Source organism: Canis lupus, chromosome 9, assembly GCF_048164855.1.
Source record: "Canis lupus baileyi chromosome 9, mCanLup2.hap1, whole genome shotgun sequence".
In the NCBI taxonomy this organism is placed as follows: Eukaryota; Metazoa; Chordata; class Mammalia; order Carnivora; family Canidae; genus Canis; species Canis lupus.
The window spans coordinates 43179939-43199523 of NC_132846.1; the positions used below are offsets into that span (position 1 = coordinate 43179939).

Genomic DNA, 19585 nt, shown 5'->3' on the forward strand with positions numbered 1-19585 from the left:
ACAATTTGGTTGATATTAAAAAGACAAATGGAATTTTTAAAATGATGAGCAGCTTAAAAAAAGTGTTCAGACTACTATTTTTCATTTATCAGATTGGTAAAGAGCTACAAAGTTTGATGGCAAGGGTATGGGAAAGCAGGCTCTGTCCTACACTGCTAGTGGAAGAGTTAATTGTTATGATCTCTTAGGAAAGCAACTGGCAATATTTGTCAAATGCACATACCCTTTGACCCAGGAGCATTCTAGACAATTCACTGCAGCATAACTTGTGGTGGTGAAAGATAGCAATGACGTAAAATATCTAAGAGACTGGCTAAAAATTATGGCATATCTTTCACCATGGAATATTTTAATTACTGCTTTTGGCTTATGCAATAAAATAGCTCTGGAACTAAACACTAGAAATTGGTAGCATTGGTGGCCTCTGAGAGGGCACTGGGTTGAGGGGACAGGGAAGGGAGGACTTTTCACTTACTTTCTATACTTGATGAGTGTATAATCTACTTCTACCTACAAACCCAATGAAGCAAAAAAGTTTTCTGGTGATAGAGAGTACACTAATAGTTTTGAACACATAAGAAACTTGAAATAAATCCTAACCAAAGAGTTGTTATTAGTTATGATGGGAATCTTTCAAGAAAGTTCAAGAATTGAAGGCCATCTGAGCTCCCCCAACCATGGTTTCTCTTCAAACAGAAGACAAGGCAAAAAGGAAGAGAAGGGTAAGAACAAGATATCACAAAAAAGTCATGCAGCCAAAAACCTGGTAGGACAGACACTTTATTGTGGCTTGCTTGTAGTAAACCCTTCAACATGTACTTATATTTTTTTTTTTCCTGGAGACCACGGTGTGATGCTCAAAGGCCTTTAGCCTCATCTTATGTCAGCCTAGTCAATGGTTACCTATTTTACAGTTCAACTGGTTAGAAGAAAAGAAAAATCTGGTCGTAACATCCCAAATTAAAGAGCTGCAAGATCTGCAACCCATTCATATAAAGTGCTTATGTTCAGTGCAAAGAGGGCAGGCAGACTCAGAAGGACAAGCAGATGCCAGGGAATGACATGCCTGGAAGACAGATGATTCTATGACCCAGAGAAGGAAAACCACTTCACTTGCTAAACTTCCCCCCAGGAGAGATCTGAAAATTCCTTTGCAGTCTTTCTTCTCTCTACAGGACCAAAGCTCTGAATCTGACAGATGCCCCTACTAGTTGTTTTTTTACTATCAAAAAACCTCATTCAGAAAGAAATCCATAGGGTCTAAGCACCAAACTTTGGCTTCCAGTTCCTCTTTGTCTCCGCAACAAATGTGAGGTCAAGAGACTGAGCTTCAGCTGGTGGGAGGCTCAGAGCTGCAGAGCTTTCCTTAGGGCCCTCATTTGCAAATCCAAGTCACTGAGTATGACAGACCTTTTTAAAATCATATCTGGTGTGGGAACACAAGCCAGTGCCCAATTTTTGCCTGGTTTTCTATCAACTGGGAGGGACCTATTCATCGTCTCCTTCTTCTTCTTCTTCTTTTTTTTTTTTCCTGATTCTTATCCACAGGCCCAACTGTTGACTCCTTCTGTGAAGACAAATACGTGTACTGCCTCAATGATCCTGGGCCACTTCATCTTCATCTTGTGGTCCTGCTGAGACTGTGAAGAAGCAGGAGAGAAGTGGTTTCCTAACCATTTAAAAGGGGCACACATAGGACTGTCACTCAAATAGGCAGTCTGGCTATTTTAGTCCTAGGATCTTGGCTACCGGTTTTCTCCCCACTCTCAAACAGGGAGCCACATTCTTTCTTTGTGGCAGGGATATCCACAGAAGCCAGCTCTGTGCTTGTCAGCAACCTCCCTGCATTCTTGTTTGGAGAGGTTCATCTTCCTCTCCCTGATGGATGGATGTAATGGTGCCCCGCCTGCTGGTCAGGGGGGGGCTCTGGCCCCTCACTGTTTGCATCCACAGCTTTCAGATGCCAGCACCTGAGGATCCTTCTATTCAGGCTACCTTCCAAAGACTCCTGGTAACACCTTGTGCTTGTGACAGGACATACGTGGATAACTTTTACTCCATGGGTAGCACTTGCCCCAAGGCCATCTCTGAATTTTGGGAGGGGAAGGAAGAAAAAAGAGGCAATCCTTTTGGTACTGCTCTAGAATTCTCTGTGAAACTTTTCTAGTTATGAGGAACTACTGAGCATCTCCACACAGAAGGAACTGTGTATAAACAGGATGACCCGGGTTAAGAACCAAAACGCAGGGAAGGTTTTCAGACGGGCAGAAGTCTAAAGTAAAGTGTCTCTTTTTGGTGGGGAAGAGTTTTGCTTGTTCAGAAATGCTTAGACGTAAACATGAGTGCACAGGAGTGTGCACACACACACACTCACTCTGAGGTAGAAAGAACTGGCCATCTCCAGACAAACACAGATTCCACAATTTTACAGAAACATGGCACTTGCGTGGCGTGAAAGGTCCTATCTTTGCCCAAGATGGCAAGTAGGGTCCAATCCAGCTCTTTCCGACTGGGGGCAGAGCCAAGGAAGTCCCAGTGCACAGGAGGAAAGAGGTAGAGGTCATCTCTGTCTCTCCACAGTATTCAGGCCCCACTGCCCAGTCACTTCCTGGAGCCTGAGCCGTGGGTACCTCGGGTGTGGCTTGTTAGAAGCCACTGGGCACAGATGTCTTGCACTACGGCATCCCCGCTGCTCTTGGCAGCCTGCTGCACCTGCTGAACCAGGACCGTGGCCCGTGAGTGCTCTTGCTTCACGGCAATCAGGTAGGCAGAACGAAGCTTGCAACACGTCAGGTAGGCCTGAACCTGGCAATTGGGTATAAGAGATAGCCAAAAAGAAATCATCACGGGTGATGAAGCAACAAACACAGAGCTGTGTCACGTTCACCAGATGAAAGATCAGTTCTCATTTACCAAATTAATGATTGGGTTCTTGTCTTTCATTACATTGTAGCAACTGAAATATTCTGGACATTAAGCCATTACACTGTGTTATTTTATAATTATTACAGATAATCTAAGAATTTCAAAAAGAAAGCAGGCAGGTGGGCAGTCTAGCCTCTGTCTATTCCTTCTGAGGGCTTCCTCTTTACTATCCTGGGCTCCCCAGCTTCTGCCTAGCTTCAGAGTCAACATTGTTCCTGAGTTTAAGAGTTGAAGAGTCATGAGTTTAAGATTTTGTAGTTGTCTGGGTGGTTATTTGATTGATGTCTCTTCCCTTGACTAGATTTTAAGCTCCATGAGGACAGGGATACTGTCTGCTTTTTCTACTTCTTGTACTTGTGGTACACCTAGCGCATGGCCTAGTATGTGTTAGGTATTCAATAAATATGCATTAAGTGACTGAATGAATGGATGAATCATCATATCTCTATCTCTCTCTTACAATGGGCACACAGATTCCTGTTCCTTCACTATTTTTCTGTTTTACCTTGCTGTATTTAATCTTGTAACTGGAAATTCAGGGATGGACATGCATACACACAATTAGAAAAGATCCAATTTAAGGTCTAATCCCACGCTGACTTGACTTGTGCTGTTTGGATCAGAGGTGTCTCAGTTTTGGGTTTGAGGGGTGTCTCTTTCCCACTCCGGAGGCCCTCCATCTCACTAACCCCTGGCTTAGTGGAGACTAGAACCCATGCCTTCCCTAGCCCTGATCTCACCAGCACATCCCTGGTTTGCCAGTGTTCTAGGCCAGTTAACAGCAAGGCCCTCATGAGCTGCCTCAGAGTTTCCACCAACAACTGCCTTTCTGCTGTGACAGTCCCTTCTGGTGGTTTAGAAGGAACTCTTCTCTCTTTATGTTTCAATCTTTGATCTTTTTTTTTGTCTTGGTCCTTGGAGTTTTTCTATCCTAAGCTCAACTACAGATAATCTGCTAAAGCTAGAAGATGTTGGATATTCTCTAAGCTTACTAAGTCATCAAGTCCTGCTGTCTGGATATCTACCTGCTGCCCCAGGACACTTCCTCTCACCCAGGCCTTCAGCTCTACTTAACATGCATGTGCGTTAAACATAATATCACAAGTTGGCAGCCAAAATTCCTGCCTAGAGGAGAGAGCATTTTGTCACAAAGTCTGTAATAGGAACTGAGTAAGGCTGATTTTTGGCAAGACCTTGTGGCCTGAGATCACTTAAGTAGTGCATGAAAACAGCTGCTGAGAGAAAAAGACCTGAAAAAGAACAACTGTCGAGATTTTAATGCATGTTTTTCTGAGAGACATGGCATGGCCTCTGTCTTGCAGTGGGGGAGGCTCACTGAGCCTTGTCCTGCAGCCTTGGAGAAGGACCACAGTGTGGGACACAGGGAACTGGGGTGTCTGGCTTGGCTGCTGGATCCTCATTATGATTCTGAGAAAGTAATTCTCTACAATTCACAATATCAAAATTCCATCCTTTCCATAGGAGGTCATCTGGATGCTGCATGCATAAACGAAGAAATGTTCAGAACATGTTCTCCCTAATTCCTTGAATGAAGAAGGCCAGGCAAATTTAGTCTGGGGATCAGCAATACTACCATGGGGAGCAGCTCTGTGGTTGTGTAAGAAGCCATGTGCCTGACAGTTTTCTTCACCAGGGACTGAGCTGCCAAATTTTTCCACTGCTAGTGGCCAGGGCAGTCTGGCTTGGTTTTCCTATGCCGCTGCTGGCCTATGGCTAGGCCCAAATAGGAGCAGCTGGGAGGATGTCTATTCTGGCTGGCACTCCCTGCAGAAGCACTGATTTCCTACTCAATAGGAAGAGCTCACTGACCTCAGGGAAGCAGCCTGCTCTGGAGAATGAGACACAGATGGGTATCTGTTGCTCAAGGGCTAGGTGCGGTTTTTTCCTTCCTGTACAGGGTATCCTTCCCCTCCAGGATAAAGAAATGCCTACCCACTCTGAGAACCTCATTCAGTCAGTTAACCTGAAGACAGAAATGAAGGATTTCCTAGGGGTCTCTGAGAAAGCTCTGCATGGAAAGTGGACATAAAGAAGTGGGAAAGCAAGGGCTCATGAAGTCAGTGTTTGTGTGTGCTCCATCTGTTTTCTCTCTGCACCCCCACCCTCCACCTCTGAATAACAAAGAAGCTGAGATACAGGTTGAATGGAACCGTTGTGGGCAGCAAGGGATAAAGGTGAAAAGGGAAGCCCGAGCTGCTGCTCAGGAACATCACCAGGGTTTGGAGACAGTTCTGCTCACCTTGTTGTCATCACTGTGTATCGCCTGGATCAGACCCTCCAGCTCCTGTGCAGAACAGAAGCATTGGTTGTGAGAGGAGGAAGAGTCCCCAGCATGGGGGCTGAGGCCCAATGTGGCTTCAGCTTGCATGTTCTGACTTTTTAACTCAACTTCTGCTATAAGAGCATCAAAGGAAATCTAATGATAACACTACACCTGGGAGTTTGAGGAAAAAGAACAGCTCCTGAGAGGACTGTCCTTGGCCTTCACAAGTGGATATGGCTCTGTTTACCTCATAAAGAAGCCACGGGGGACAATTTCATAGGCAACATGCTCAAAGGCCATCTGCACACCCACCCTGACCTCCTCTACCATCACAGGGAGAAGTTCAGATTGGTCTGTCCACAGGTACAGATGTTAGACAATGGATATTGAGGGACACCTTCCGGATATAGAGGTTATGACCATAAATTTTCCTTCCGGGGAAGAGTTGATTAAGGTGAGACCAATATTACAGAGGAGTCAGAAAGATAAAGGGATCTTGCAGAGTGTCAGTACATTATGAGTATATTACAGGGAACAGGAAAACCAAGAGGGGGATGTGAAGACAATGAAACAGATGGAGGAGCCAAGAGGTACAGAAGTGAGCATACCTGGGGTGGAATTCTCTTGAATGCTTCCAAGCAGTTGAGAAGGATGGTGTCCCCATCACTTTTGGCTGCCATGCCTGACTCACTGACACACTTGAGCAATTGCTGGATTTCACTGTATTTCTCCCTGTCCACCAACTGCCGGGCAGCTCTGCAGTAGGTGGCAGCAGCATCCAGCTGGAAGTCCTAGAAGAGAACACAGGATGATGGGTTTAGGGGAGCAGGGGACATCAGCAGTAGGAAGGAAGGCAACATTTAAAAAAATCCCCACTATGCTTGGCGTAGATAAGCCATATTGGTTGTAGTCATAGTAGAAAACATTCATATAACAAACAAAAACAAGTGAAAAGTTCCTCTTTGGAATTAGGCAGACATTTTAGAAAGCGACCAAAACAATCGTAACCTTGGTATCTAAAATGATATGTCTCACTCACTGTTGTGTCACTTTCTGAAAATATTTTTAATCAAATTCTCAAGGCTAGTTCATTCCTTTTTTCATGAGCCACCTTTGTCTTAGGAAAGGGATGGTGAGGGTTGGTATTGGCTGCTGTGGACTCTTGGTGCTCTATCAGCAGATGCCTTAGTATTTGGAAACAAACCAATTCGCCAAAAGACTGATTTGCTAGAAACTACCAGTTTAAGAAACTACCACTTTAAACTCGATCTATGATAATCCTTGACAGAGTCTGAGAGGAGCTGTGGCTCTGCCTGTCCACCAGGGCAGCTTGGGTGTGGAGAGCTTTTTCCAACACTGGAATAGGTGAAAAAGAAAGGAATTAGTCTGGTCATTCATGAAGCCATTGATCCTCAAGACACATACAATGTATTCAGACCCCACCTGCCCAGAGTGATGGTTCTTAGGGTATCTATGTGGAACGGTCTAGTGGTGGGGGTAGGGGGGCGGTGGTCTGGAGAAACTTTAAATCTTGTGGTGCCCTGCTCCACACTCTGCTCCAGTGTTCTTTGTTTGTTTGTTTGTTTGTTTTTTTAAAAGATTTTATTTATTTATTCATGAGAGACACAGAGAGAGAGGCAGAGACATTGGCAGAGGAAGAAGCAGGCTCCCTGCAAGGAGCCTGATGCGGGACTAAATCACTGATCCTGGGATCATGCCAAGAGCCAAAGGCAGACGTTCAACCACTGAGCCACCCTGGCGTCCCACACCGGTGTCCTCTTGCCACAGGCAACACAAGGTACTCCTTGAGCCAGCTCTTAGGCAGATGGATGGAGGGACAGTCCGTTCTGCCAGTGGCCCTTCCTGTTGCACAGGACCCCGCCCCCCCCCTCATCCCCTGCCACATCCTTCAGCCATGCTCCCCTCAGAGGGAAACAGCTGTGGGGAGCTGTCCTAGACCTGGTTTCAGGTATTTATTTGATAGCTTTTGATGAACTTGTCATCGGTTACTTGGCTTTTGGCAAAGTGTCCCAGAATCCTGAATCTGACACAGTCTGTAAATAGCCACCCTGACTTCTTTAGTTTGTATACATAAATCTGCTACCCTTGGGATAAAGGTTTTCTGAAGGATAGTCTCTCACGGAACTGCACTCAGGTCCTGATTGCCCTCAGCATAATCCTGAGTGACTCATGTCATACCTGCAGAACACGGAATGCAATTCCAAAACCATCTTCCACATTCTTCCCTCCTAGCATGACCTGAAAAGGAGAGTAAAATGTGCTTAAAGAAGCAATAATTATGGAGTAGCCCTTCTATCAAGGAAGAGGGCCCCCTTTATTCAACAAATATTTGTTGAGACTCGACTAAGTACCAGGCACTGGGGATACAAGAGTAATCAAAATGGACTTGATCTCCAGCCTCTTTTGGCTCACATTCTAGTGGGAAGGCAGCCTTCAAATGAACAACTGAAATACTAGCTAGATGATTACAATCATGATAAGCTTCTGAAAGATAAGAGCAGTCCGTCAGAGGTCTAAAACATTTGTATGTACCTTGCAGGCAACATCCATTTTCATGTGGTTATTTCCAAAGAGAGTGGGCAGAGGCAAGGTGGTGATTTGAGAGGTCCCAGCACTTTCGCACCGATGTAAGAACCTGGTCACTTCCATCTGCAGCTGAAGTGTGTTCATGTGCCTATGGGGACGAGAGATGAGCGATCTAGCTTCCTGAGGCACTCCAGGAGTGATTAGGGCCATGAGAAATCATGTTAAGATGGCATGGGAAAAGGCAAAAGAAATGATATGGAGGGAGAAGCGATCCAAAATACCCTCTGAGAGGTTACAACAAGACGAAAAGGGTGATCTGGTGCCCTGTACAGAGGTGCCTCAGCGGGGTTATAGCTGCTCTGTGGAACTGGATGAAAAGTCTGGTCCCTGAATCAGTATTTACAAAGCACCTAGGTGCTGCAGATAACAACAGAGGTCAAGAGGGACACGAACCCTGCCCTCACAGGGTTCATAGGCTAGAGGACAGATGAATAATGAATGAACGCATAAAATATTTAGTGACTGAGCCTATGGAGGCAATAAAGGCGAGGTGCAGCATTTACTTTAAATGTCGTATTGTAAGCAGAGAGTGAAAGGATGAACCAGCATGAAGACTGAGAGAAGGGAAGAGCTTGGAGTGTGGAGGAGCCCAAGGAGGCCAGCGTGACTGCTGCTTAGCAAGGGAGAAGGGAGGAGTGTGAGAGGAAGATGGAGACAGGGACAGGCCAACAATCTCGCAGGATCTCTTTTTCCTGCCTACTGGAAGGGGTCTGATCTCAATACTTCCCCTGCTCTCTTCTCTGCAAGCTCCTTTGTAGGCTCTCCAGACTTGTACTGGCCACTGTTGCTCAGGAATGACTCCCTTTAGATGTGTTCTCTTTCAAGGGTTCAGGAATGGACAAGCACAGCTTCATCATCAATAGACACTCTATTCCAGCCCTTCTGCCCACCCTAACTGTTTCCTGAGCCTCGGGCTACCTTGACACATCAGCGGCAGTCATCTTTTTTTGGAAGAAGGTGGTTTTCTTCCTTCTGGTACCGCGGGAGGTATCTTGGAGGTAGATCTTCAGGTGGTCCTTGGCCTTAAGCAGCCATGAGAGCTTCTCTCCCAGTTCTGTGTAAGTCTTTGCTTTGTGACTGAAGAATCGGATACAGGTCATGGCGGCCCGGACTTGGTCCTAGAAGAGGAAAATGAATGTTCAGGTCAAATGAGTTCAGGGATATTGGAGGGTATGGGTGTGAGGAGGATTCTGACCTGATTTCCACCCATGAAGCTGCACAACACTCACTCCCATCACTAGCTGCGCAACTCTTTTGTGTTAGTTACTCTTAAGCCCAAGGGATCCTAAAGCAAACCAACTGGCTGAACTCCTGGGAAGGACTTTATTCCACCACAGAAGAGATCTTCAAAAAGGATACTTCTGATTCTCCATTCAGCTCGGCTTCACTCTCACTTTGGTTCAATTTTTCTGTAATTTAGGGTTTGCGATCCTTGGACAGACTGGGGGAAACTTATTTCCTCTCCCTTCATATATTTTCTCTAAAAACATTTCTCCATTATTCCTTATGAATTCTGCATTTATGCTTCTTGCTTATCTTGAAATCGCCACAGATCTTTTTTTCATCTTCCTTGAATTCTGAAGAATGTCATTACAAACAAGGTTAAGGTTTGCCTCTTTAGGATGAGGATGGAAATCCTAATATTATTCAACAATGCTAGAGAGCCACATGGATTTGTTCTAGGGTTGGTCAAATAGTGAGGCCAAATGACAGTCTTGTTCCCTCATCCTGCACAGTCTCCCTGTATGGCAAGGCGTCATCAACAGAAGTAGAGGGCGAGAAGGGGCTATTACCTTCATAAACTGCTGCAGTTCGTATAGAATGTGGTAGTAGTTCTTCTTCTGTAAATGTTGGCAGGCAGCTATCAAGTACTTTCCCCAGCTCTCTAAGGTTGGATCAATGGATTCTAGTAAGTTCTCCAAAGTATGTAGCTTCCCACTTTTATAGCTTGGCTGGAAAATGCCTTCTATGAAGACTTCTGGAGGACTCTCCTGGAACAGGGCAAGGCAAAAAGTCAAGTCTTGAGCCTGGTTCTGGCACTGTCTGGGACCCATCCTGGATTTCCTTCCACTCATACACCTTTGGCTTTCTTCTATAGTGGTGCTTCTTCTTACGTGTCACAGATAACTTTGAGAATCCCACTCTAGTGACTGCTCCACTTCTCTCCTTCCCTGAGTAGAAAAGCTCCTTGACAAAGTTATCTACACTCCCCGTCTCCAATTTCTCTCCTGTGCTTGTCTCTTAAACACATTCTTATCTAGCTTTTGTACCCACCACTCCACTGAAAGTGCCCTGGAAATCACCAATGACCTTTAATTGTTAAATCTAAAATCTCTGTCTTGTTTTCCATCTGAACTATCAATTGCTTTTAATACAGCTGATGGTTTCCTCCTCCTTGGAAAATTTTTATTTGGCTTCTATAACACCAGCCTCTCCAAGTTTTCTTTCTACTTTTCCAGCTATTCCTTCTCAACCTTCTTTGCTGATTCCTTCTAATTTCCTCAGGGCTTAGGAGGAACCTGTTCTCTTTTCTTTCTATACTCACTCTTCTGGTGATTTCATAAAATCTCATGGCTTTAAATCTATTTGCTGATTATGTCTAGATCCCGATATCCAGCCCGTACATTCCTCCTGAACTCCAGAAGTAGATATCCAACTTATATCCAATTGCCTACTCAAAATGTCCTCTTGGATGTCTAGTACACTTAATACACCCAAAACTACATGCCTGGTTGTTTCTGCCAAATCCGTTTTTTGATAGTCTTCCCCTTCTCAGATGGCAATTTTGTTTTTCTAGTTGTTCGGGTCAAAAACCTAGTCAAATCTGTTGCTCCTGCCTCAGCACCCAATGTCACATGCATTAGCAATTCTACTGGCTCTACCATCAAAATACACACAGAATCTGCATCTACCCAGCCACTTCTCACTACCTCAATGTACTACTGTGACCAAGTCATCATAACCATTATCCACTTGCCTGGATATTTGCTATAGCCTCTTCCCTTGTCTACTACCTTCTGCTCCTGTCTCTTTTCTCTAATGCTAACCAATCAACCTGAGTGATTTTGGTAAAACCTAAGTCACATCATGTTATTCCTCTGCTCAAAATCTTCCAATGGTTTTCCTCACTCACCACAAAGCCTAAGCCCTCATAATGTCTACAAGGCCTATATGATCCTCATATGATTGGGCCTATTACCTTTCTGACCTTATTTACTCCTACGCTTTTCCCAGCCCACTCTGCTCAAGCCACCTTAGCCCTTGCACTTGCTACTCCCTCAGCCTGGACTATGCTTCCTCTGTAACCTTTCTTTTTTTTTTTTTCTTTTTTTAATAGAAATTTGGAGCAAGTCTCCCCACTACAAATTGTAGGGCAGATTTATTTATTTATTTATTTATTTATTTATTTATTTATTTATTTATTCATTCATTCATTCATTCATTCATTTATTTATTTTTAAATTCATGAGAGACATAGAGAGAGGCAGAGACATAGAGGAGAAGTAGGCTCCTCACAGGGAGCCCGATGTGGGACTCGATCCCAGGACCCTGGGATTATGACCTGAGCCAAAGGCAGATGCTCAACCGCTGAGCCACCGAGCCATCCCCTCCATAATCTGTATGGCTCACTCTCCACCTCCTTTAGTTCTTTACTGTCTGTCATCTTCCCTGGGCATCTTTTCTAAAACTGCCCAATCCATTCCTGCCCTCTACTCTGTTTTTTCTTCTTACTTATCTATAATTATGGATTTTATTTACCTTGCTTATTGTCTGCCTCCCTACTATAATGTAAGTTTTATGAGGGCAGATATTTTTGTCTATTTTTTTTTTCACAGTGCCCAGAATACTCTTTGGCTATTTAATAAGTATTTCTTGGATGAATAAGTGATAAACATTATGGACCAACTCCTCAGGAAGGTGCACACACATACTAATCTCCTCCCTTCTGAAGCTCATTCATGGTTCAGAGACCCTGTGTCATAAACCTGCATTCCACAGCCACAGAAAAAAAATAATAATCTGGGCATTTAGACTATAGGCTATGAATAACTAATGGAGGGTAAAGAATGGCCATAAACTCATGTTAGTATAACCATGTTGGCCTTGTAGCACTGGGTACAAGCTGTTTAGAACTGGAGTAGTTGGGCAGCCCCGGTGGCGCAGCGGTTTGGCACTACCTGCAGCCTGGGGTGTGATCCTGGGGACCCGGGATCGAGTCCCACATCGGGCTCCCTGCATGGAGCCTGCTTCTCCCTCTACCTGTGTCTCTGCCTCTTTCTCTCTGTGTCTATGAATCAATAAAATAAAAAAAAATATTTAAAAAAAAAAAAAAAAAAAAAAAAAAAGAACTGGAGTAGTTCTCAGCTTTGACAATATCCTTTGTGGGTGAGGACTCCTTTCCCAATTCTGGCTGTTTCTAACTCAGAAACCTAGACCTAATTGAAAAGTTTTAGAGTAAGCTTTAAAAGGGAGGGGAATCAGCTCCATAGAAAAGGTGGAGTTTCTCAGAAGAGCTATACATTAAGAACTTCCATTTCATCTATTTACCTACTTGCTCCTTCATTTATACCTGGCACTAGGTCAGGCATCTGAAGACATACAGAAATAATATATAAGCTTTCTTGGTCCAGAAAGGATGACACAGTTGTAAACAAACAGCTGCAAGGCAGTGGGATAAATGCAATAACAGAGCTGTATTCTAGGTACAGCGGTGGTATATAGAAGAGCTGACTAATGTAGCTTGTGCATTCTATGAATGCTCAACAGAGAGGGTCTGAGAGGATAAACAGGAGTTTACAAAGAAAACAAAGAGGGGCAGGATATTCTAGATTAGGGGGAACAGCACATGCAGATTCATGAAGGTAACAAAGTACAAGGTACAATGAAGAAAATTTAAATAATTTGATGTCTGGAATGTAGGGCATATATAGGGCTTGTGGTGAAAATAAACTGGAGAAATAAGGGGGCCTGATCTTGGTGGGTCCTATATGCATGCTAAGGAATCTGGACTTCCTCTTGTGGCCATGGGATCTTCTGAGGGTCTTTCAGAGAGGGGAATAACATGAACTATGAATAACATAAAGCATGTATTATGTTTTAGAAAGCTTACTCTGGGGCAGCCTGGCAGGTAAAGGGGTGAAAAAGGCAGGGAATGAGGCTAGCAACAGAACACCTTCCAGGCTCTAGCCATTCAATTGTCGTTTTCACAATATGTTTTCTATTGTTCCCTACCTGCTTGAGAATTAAGATACTTCAGTTCAAGGGTAACTATGATTATAGAAGATAAAAATAAGGCTTCTTTCCTCGCTCTGACAAATGGAAAGCAGGGTAATGCTGTTGTCAGCTTATACCAAGATAAGTAAGTAAGCTGCTTAACTCTCTGGTCAACAGAAGAAACAGAACTGGTTGATTTCCACTCTCAAATTGTGCTTGGGGGAAACTGTTTTACCCCCAAACTTATTTGGAAACAGAGGAAAAGGAAAAAAAATAGCAGTTAAACTCTAAATAATATAACTCTTACTTTATTTTTGAAACCTCGTTAGTAGCTACCCTATTGGGATATGGTTATCATGACTGTGAACAGCTGACTTCACTTGAAGCAATCCTAGAAGATATGTACCTTTGTAAACTTTCATTGGCTGCCATTTTGAGTCAGGGTGGACTACTGAAATTAAAAGTATTGAACTCCTTTAATTTAAATTAAGTTAAATTAAATTAAATTTCCTGAACTTTGGTATAGATTAGCAAGTTTCTCAGAAAGTGTTCGTGGACCGTTCCGATAAAAGTGAATGCCAAAGGGTCATGGTGAAAGAGAGTCCTGATTTTGCTTAATAATGGCTCCAAAGAATTAATGGTGCCTTTGCCTCCAGTGGGAAGAGAACAGAGGATATCAGAAGGAAAAAAGGAGAGATACTCTCCTTCTCTTAGATTTTGGGGCCCAAATATAGGATCATGTGTATTTCCTGGCCCTTGTGACAACTCTGAGTGGACTAGCAGCTGTATCAGCAGTGGGACATGGTCCCAGGGCAGGTGAGAGGTGTGTGGAAACCGAGCAGTACAGCAATTTGTTCAAGGTCACACCACTCATACCAACCACCTCTTCCAGAGACCATGCTCTCAACTATTATTTCATTCTGCTGTATGTTTTGACAATTAGTAGGGCAATCTGGACTCAGGCTAAGACTTGTTGCATGCATATCAAATCATAATTTAGGTGATAGAATTGTCCATTTTGACCTGACTCTGCCAGAGATCTCATAGCTCAACACTGGGTTAAGTTTCAGGGGGTTACTGCCTCCAGTTAGAGCTGAGTGGGCCGACCTAGGTGGGCAAAGTGGGCACTGCTCTTTGAGAGGGAGGTGTGTCCCACCTTGTTGAGGAGGTGGAGCAAGGCTTCCCGCAGGCAGCTATGCCTCATGTAGAAGCTGATGATGGCTAGATTGGTGCTATAGTTATGCAGGTAGAAGAGGCATTCTTGGTAGTAGGTGTTGTTCATGATCTTCCCTTCAGGAATCACCTCCAGAGAGAGGCTCTGGGTCCGCAGGGTAGCTTCCAGTTCTTTCAAGGTAGCAAAGTAATCATCATCTTGCTGACAAGAAAAAAGAGTGCAAAGAAAAATAAAACCCAGTAAATTCTCAGCAGCCTCTGAGAATACTATTTTCAAAGAACATTTAGGAATGTGGAAGTAGGCTTACAATACTGTTTTAAAGACAGAAAAACAGGCAGGGCACAACATTCTCAATATTATAATATTGTGTAACACCAATTTCATTCAAAAGCATAACATAGAAAATTAACCAAAGTCTAAACATTACTTAAGTCATTTTTATCATTAAAAAAATATCTCTCTATAGTTTGCTTTTTCTTTTTTGATTGACTCTGTCTTACCTAATCATACACAGTTACTTATCTAATTATGTATAATGGAAAGAACAAAATCTAAGTCTGGCAGCTCTGAGCCAGGACAGCTCTGAGTGAGGACTAAAACTATAAGCTGAGTGGAAGCTGATCCTTTTCTCCAGGTCGTTACTGCTCCTGGGCCTTCCTCCCTGAACTGACCCTCCCCCTGCTGTGTTCTTACCAAGGATAAGAGTGGCCTCACTGTGGACTCCAGGTACTCAACCACATCCTGTACCAGTCTTGAGCCATGACTTAGCTGATTGAGGTCAAAAGGAGGCTTCAGACAGCGACTGAACTTCTCTCGTGCAGCAGTGAGGTTTCCAGCTTTGAGGCAGGCCATGCCCCAAGCATGCCATGCTCCAGTGGGATCGAGGCCAGTCTTTGTGGAGATCTGGAAGAAAAATTGCTCCTTTTAGTGAGACGTACCTAAATCCAGGCCAAAAGTCCCAAAGACCTATTCTTTCCCATTGTTGCCAGTTGTCTTCCTTTCCCATCACCCCACCTGCCATTATTGCCAATTGGTGAACTTGTCATGCCCTAGATACTCCCCCATGGCCATGGACAACTGAGAGATGACAATACCTGTGTGCAAGGTTAGAAAAAGGCAACTCATTACAGTTGCGTAGAAGTAAGCTTTGTCTTTGTCTCACCTCAACACCCAGTTGGTAGTACTCAGCTTCCAAAAGCTGGTTCCTTAGCCTGGTTACTGCAGCCGGCTGCAGGATCTGATCCAGAGGTGGCACGTGGCGATAGGAAGCAGCAACTAAGATATTCAGCACATCCACCTTGCTGATGTAGCTACAGGGAGGAAACGGGCAAAGCAATGAGGCTCCACAGAGTCTTAGTAAAAATAGTTGTTGCTTAAAAGTTTTCTATTTCAATTCCAATGTGAAATGTGAAAATGAGAATTGAGAGGTACATAAACACAGAGAAGGCTCTGGAGTTAGACTGAGTCTCAACTCCATCACTTAGTAGCTTTATGACCTTGGGCAAGTTAGTTAACTCTTCTCTGCCTTGATTTACTCATCTGTAAAATGAATATACAGAGAATTTTAAGGATAAAATGAAATAGTTTGAGTAAAAGGGCTTAGGATTGAGTCTAGATTTTTATAAGTACTCATTAAATATTAGTTATTAATACTCAAAGGAGGGATACTCACAAATTACCCACTTGCTTTTTGGTTCTTTAGAAACCTGTATGCTTGGGAGAAAGCACTGAGACTATATCCATGACCTGCACTTATAGTCAGTCTAGAGGTCACATCATTACCATTCCCTGCAGGTGCTGCTGGGCAATCACTTAGATTCTAGTCTCCTGGACTTGACATCATCTCCCTGCACTAAGGATGGGCCCTTGCTACAGTCCACTAGCATTGCCACCTTTGATCTTACTCTTGACACCTGGTGACTGCAAAAACCTCACAGCAACAGAGAGCCTAGAGAACTGGGTCATTTTGTCTAGTGCTGCTTGAAACAGTCCCACACTCAAAGTTCTTGAATATAATTGTACGTAATACAATTACAATATATACTACACAGTAAATAAATTATGTAGTATATGTTATATACAGTTGTATATAATTCTAGCAAAAAAACAAAACAAAACAAAAAAAACAACCTGTGGATCCTGACTTATCCACCAATTTCCCTGGAAAGGGATTCAGTATATCAGTCATTCTCAACCTAATGGGAATAGGGTAGGAGAGAGTATATTGTATAAAAGCAAATTCGGTATCACAACGTATTTTACATTTTTAATAGGTTATATGAGTTTTCTTTTTAAACATTTATTTAAATGTCTATCGGAAGGAAGTATGAGTTAAAAAAATACTCTGCAAATCAGGAGTTCTAAACACATGAGAGATGAATTCACTCCCATTAGCAAACCTGCACAAAGGAAGTCATCTTCTAGAATGGGTGTGTCTGAATCTAGAATGGGGAAAAAAGAATGTGTAATTTGAAACCACTGCTGTATACTGTCAAGAGAAGTCCACAGAATCTGGGGAGGAGAATCCTACCAGAGTAAGCACTTTCTTCATTTCTACTGTCCGCAGCCTGAAGTGGATATTTCCTCTATTTATATTAGGCTTTGAAGAAAGTAAAGGACTTGTTAAATTTGTTTTGTCCCCAAACTGAATACTTTTTTCTTTAATAAGATTTTATTTCATCTACATTACTGATATTTGAGATATATTTAGGTATCTTTTTTATTTTTGCTCTAAATTCTACTTTTTCTATATGGAGTGTGTTTTGTTCCTTGTCCCTCTTCTCCTCCATTTCTGGTAAACTGATAGATTCTTGGTTCTTTTCATGGTTATTTAGAAAACTTAACGTACACTCACTTCTTCATTCACTAACTTGAAAAATGATGTGTAATCTATTGTCTCTTCACTTAAAAGAGGGAGATTAATTGCTTTATACTTCCTTCTACTTTCTGTGTCACCTCCCTCCTCAATCTTCCGGTTTTGTTACTAAAAAGAGTAAAACTAGCATTTTTGGTGTAGAAATACTCTTAGCCCTTTACAGGGATACACTCAGTTTATCTTACTGAGTGCCCTATGAGATAAGTATTACTAACATCCCCAATTTACAGAGGAGGAAACTGTGCTCATGCCAGTCAAGACTTGTCCAAGGTTATAGAGCTAGGAAGTAGTACAGATGAGGTTCATTGTGCTTGCTCTGCTGTCTTGGGAGTTTGCAGGCAAATACTTCAAACAAGTGCCTGAGGCACTTATACTTCAAAGAAAATTATGCTCTCTGCTCCCAAATCTGGCTAGGACTGAGTGCTGAGAACACATCACATGAGTCACACATCTGGGTGGATACGCTGGGAACAGGGAGTTTCAATTGTCAAGTTAATGAATGGAGGCAGAGCAGGTTGTACAGGGATCTGGGGCCTAATCATACCTTTTCCACAGATACTTATACTTTATGACTCAGATTCCTACCTGTGACACAGGGATAGACCAGCCCCTAGTACACTTTATAGATCTGTTACCCAAAACTTCTGAGGCCACAGTCTGAATTTGGTGAAGACTGGGATAGAGTCCCGGCCAAGGTTAAGCATTGGACACTTAGGGAGGACACATTTTCCTTAAAAGCTAGAAAGTTCCATAGAGCTGAAACGTGTTCCCCTAAAAAGATTTTTTTTTTTTTTTTTTAAGAGAAACACTTTTACAATCCTTAGGTCTTTTATTTTCTTTACATTTATCATGCCATGAATTCATAGGGAATGGGTTCCAGCAGTTCAGGCTTCTTTCCATTGGTTCTCACAAAGTGTGCTTCTCTGGGTGGGGCAGGCTGGCGCTTCAGTTGGACCGAGTACCTTTCTCTTTGGCTTCCTTCTTTTCCTGACCATTTTCCTTCACACGCTCCAGGAAGCTATCTCGGTTCTTTGAGTGTTTAATATGCTCAATGCGGACATTAATTCTCTTAGCAAGAATCTTGCCCTTAACTTGTTTGTTTACAACAATGCCAACAGCATGCTGAGTAACATTGCAGACTCTTCCAGTTTTGCCATGGTAACATTTGTGGGGCATTCCTTTTTGAACAGTGCCCATTCCCTTGATGTCCACAATATCACCTTTCTTATAGATTCACATGTATGTGGCCAAAGGAACAACTCCATGTTTTCTAAAAGGCCTAGAGAACATATAGCGGGTACCCCTCCTCTTTCCCTTCGTGTTGTTAATTTTGGCTAATTACTGAAAGATGGCGGTTCTGGCCGAAAGGCCCCTAAAAAGATTTTAATTATAAATTAACCAAAGTCTTTACTTTCTTTCTGACTGGGTAGAGCTAGAGGCTACACTGCTTTGAGGATATGCCCAGGGAAAGCGAAGGACACAGGCTGTCAAGGTAGGGTGAGGATGACCACTTGTGATCTGGTAGCAGCATTTCACCATCGTCAAACCGAGGTGCAAAACATACTCAGTGAATCTTCTGAGAGAGGATGGTGAGGTTGAGAAGTCATAAGGGGGCCAGAAAAAGCAACCAGACAGAACTGCTAACCATGTAAAAGAACAGAGACTCATTCCCATTTACCTGTCACAAAGAGCAAGGTCCTGGCTCCGGCCGGCCTTGACGAACATCATCTTGGCGCTGAAGAGCAGCTGCTTCATGATGTCTGTGAGCAGCCCTGCATCCACCTCTGGGTTGGTGAGGCCCTGGGACAGCCTGCAGCAGTGCTCAATCAGCTGGTGGCCACAGGCAATGCTGTCCCGGTGCAGGTTCAGGATGGCAATGCACAAGGAGGCACTGGGGGACTGGCCAGGGTGGAAGAGGAGGGAAGCAGTGAGCTTGGGGACCAAAGCATGCGTCTAATGCAGTTGGGTGGCAAGAATTATTCTTCTATTCCACCAGGCTTGAAATACACTGCAGGAGGGAGCCAAACTTCCACAGCAAAGCGGGAGTGGAACTAAACACATTTCAGATATTCTAATGGTCCTGCTAGACCATTGGACTACGACAGTTGCCTTGCTGGAGAAGTCTCTGCTTTAAGCCTGGACATACTGCTGCTGAGTTCATATTCCAAAGCACACTTCCAAACCTTTCAAGTACACTTTTCCTACTGCAGGATTCAAGGCTCTAACCATAAATCACCATTTCAATCCTACCTTTTACTGCCTCTCTATGAACACTCTATGTTCCTTCACATTAAGCCATTTCCAGTCCCCTAATCATGCCCTGAATAGTGACATTGTGCCTTTACTCAGATGTTCTAGTTTTGTACTCTTTGTCCTTCCTCTATCCTCATTCTCCTTACCTTCCCCAGATTTCTGCTTGTCACACACCTACATTCTTCTAAGGATCATCTTAAATGCTAGTTCTTCCATGAAGCCTTTCCTTTTTTAAATTTTGTTTTTATTTTTT

General features: G+C 43.3%; 1 protein-coding gene across 4 annotated transcripts in view; it reads right to left on the bottom strand.

The window, feature by feature from the left end:
• Positions 1-762: 762 nt before the first annotated feature.
• Positions 763-19585, bottom strand: part of ZFYVE26 (zinc finger FYVE-type containing 26) — a 63716-nt gene continuing 44893 nt past the window's right edge. For 3 of the 4 annotated variants that reach the window (XM_072839041.1, XM_072839039.1, XM_072839040.1), the window contains 11 exons: positions 18758-18978; positions 15367-15514; positions 14898-15107; positions 14187-14405; positions 9610-9807; positions 8735-8934; positions 7763-7904; positions 7409-7468; positions 5818-6000; positions 5186-5230; positions 763-2805 (listed from right to left, as the gene is read on the bottom strand). In XM_072839041.1, the coding sequence (XP_072695142.1) occupies positions 2602-2805; positions 5186-5230; positions 5818-6000; positions 7409-7468; positions 7763-7904; positions 8735-8934; positions 9610-9807; positions 14187-14405; positions 14898-15107; positions 15367-15514; positions 18758-18978 (1830 nt within the window). In that variant the 3' untranslated portion in view covers positions 763-2601. Of the gene's footprint in view, positions 2806-5185; positions 5231-5817; positions 6001-7408; positions 7469-7762; positions 7905-8490; positions 8634-8734; positions 8935-9609; positions 9808-14186; positions 14406-14897; positions 15108-15366; positions 15515-18757; positions 18979-19585 lie in introns of those variants that run through there. The other variant, XM_072839042.1, reaches the window with a different exon arrangement.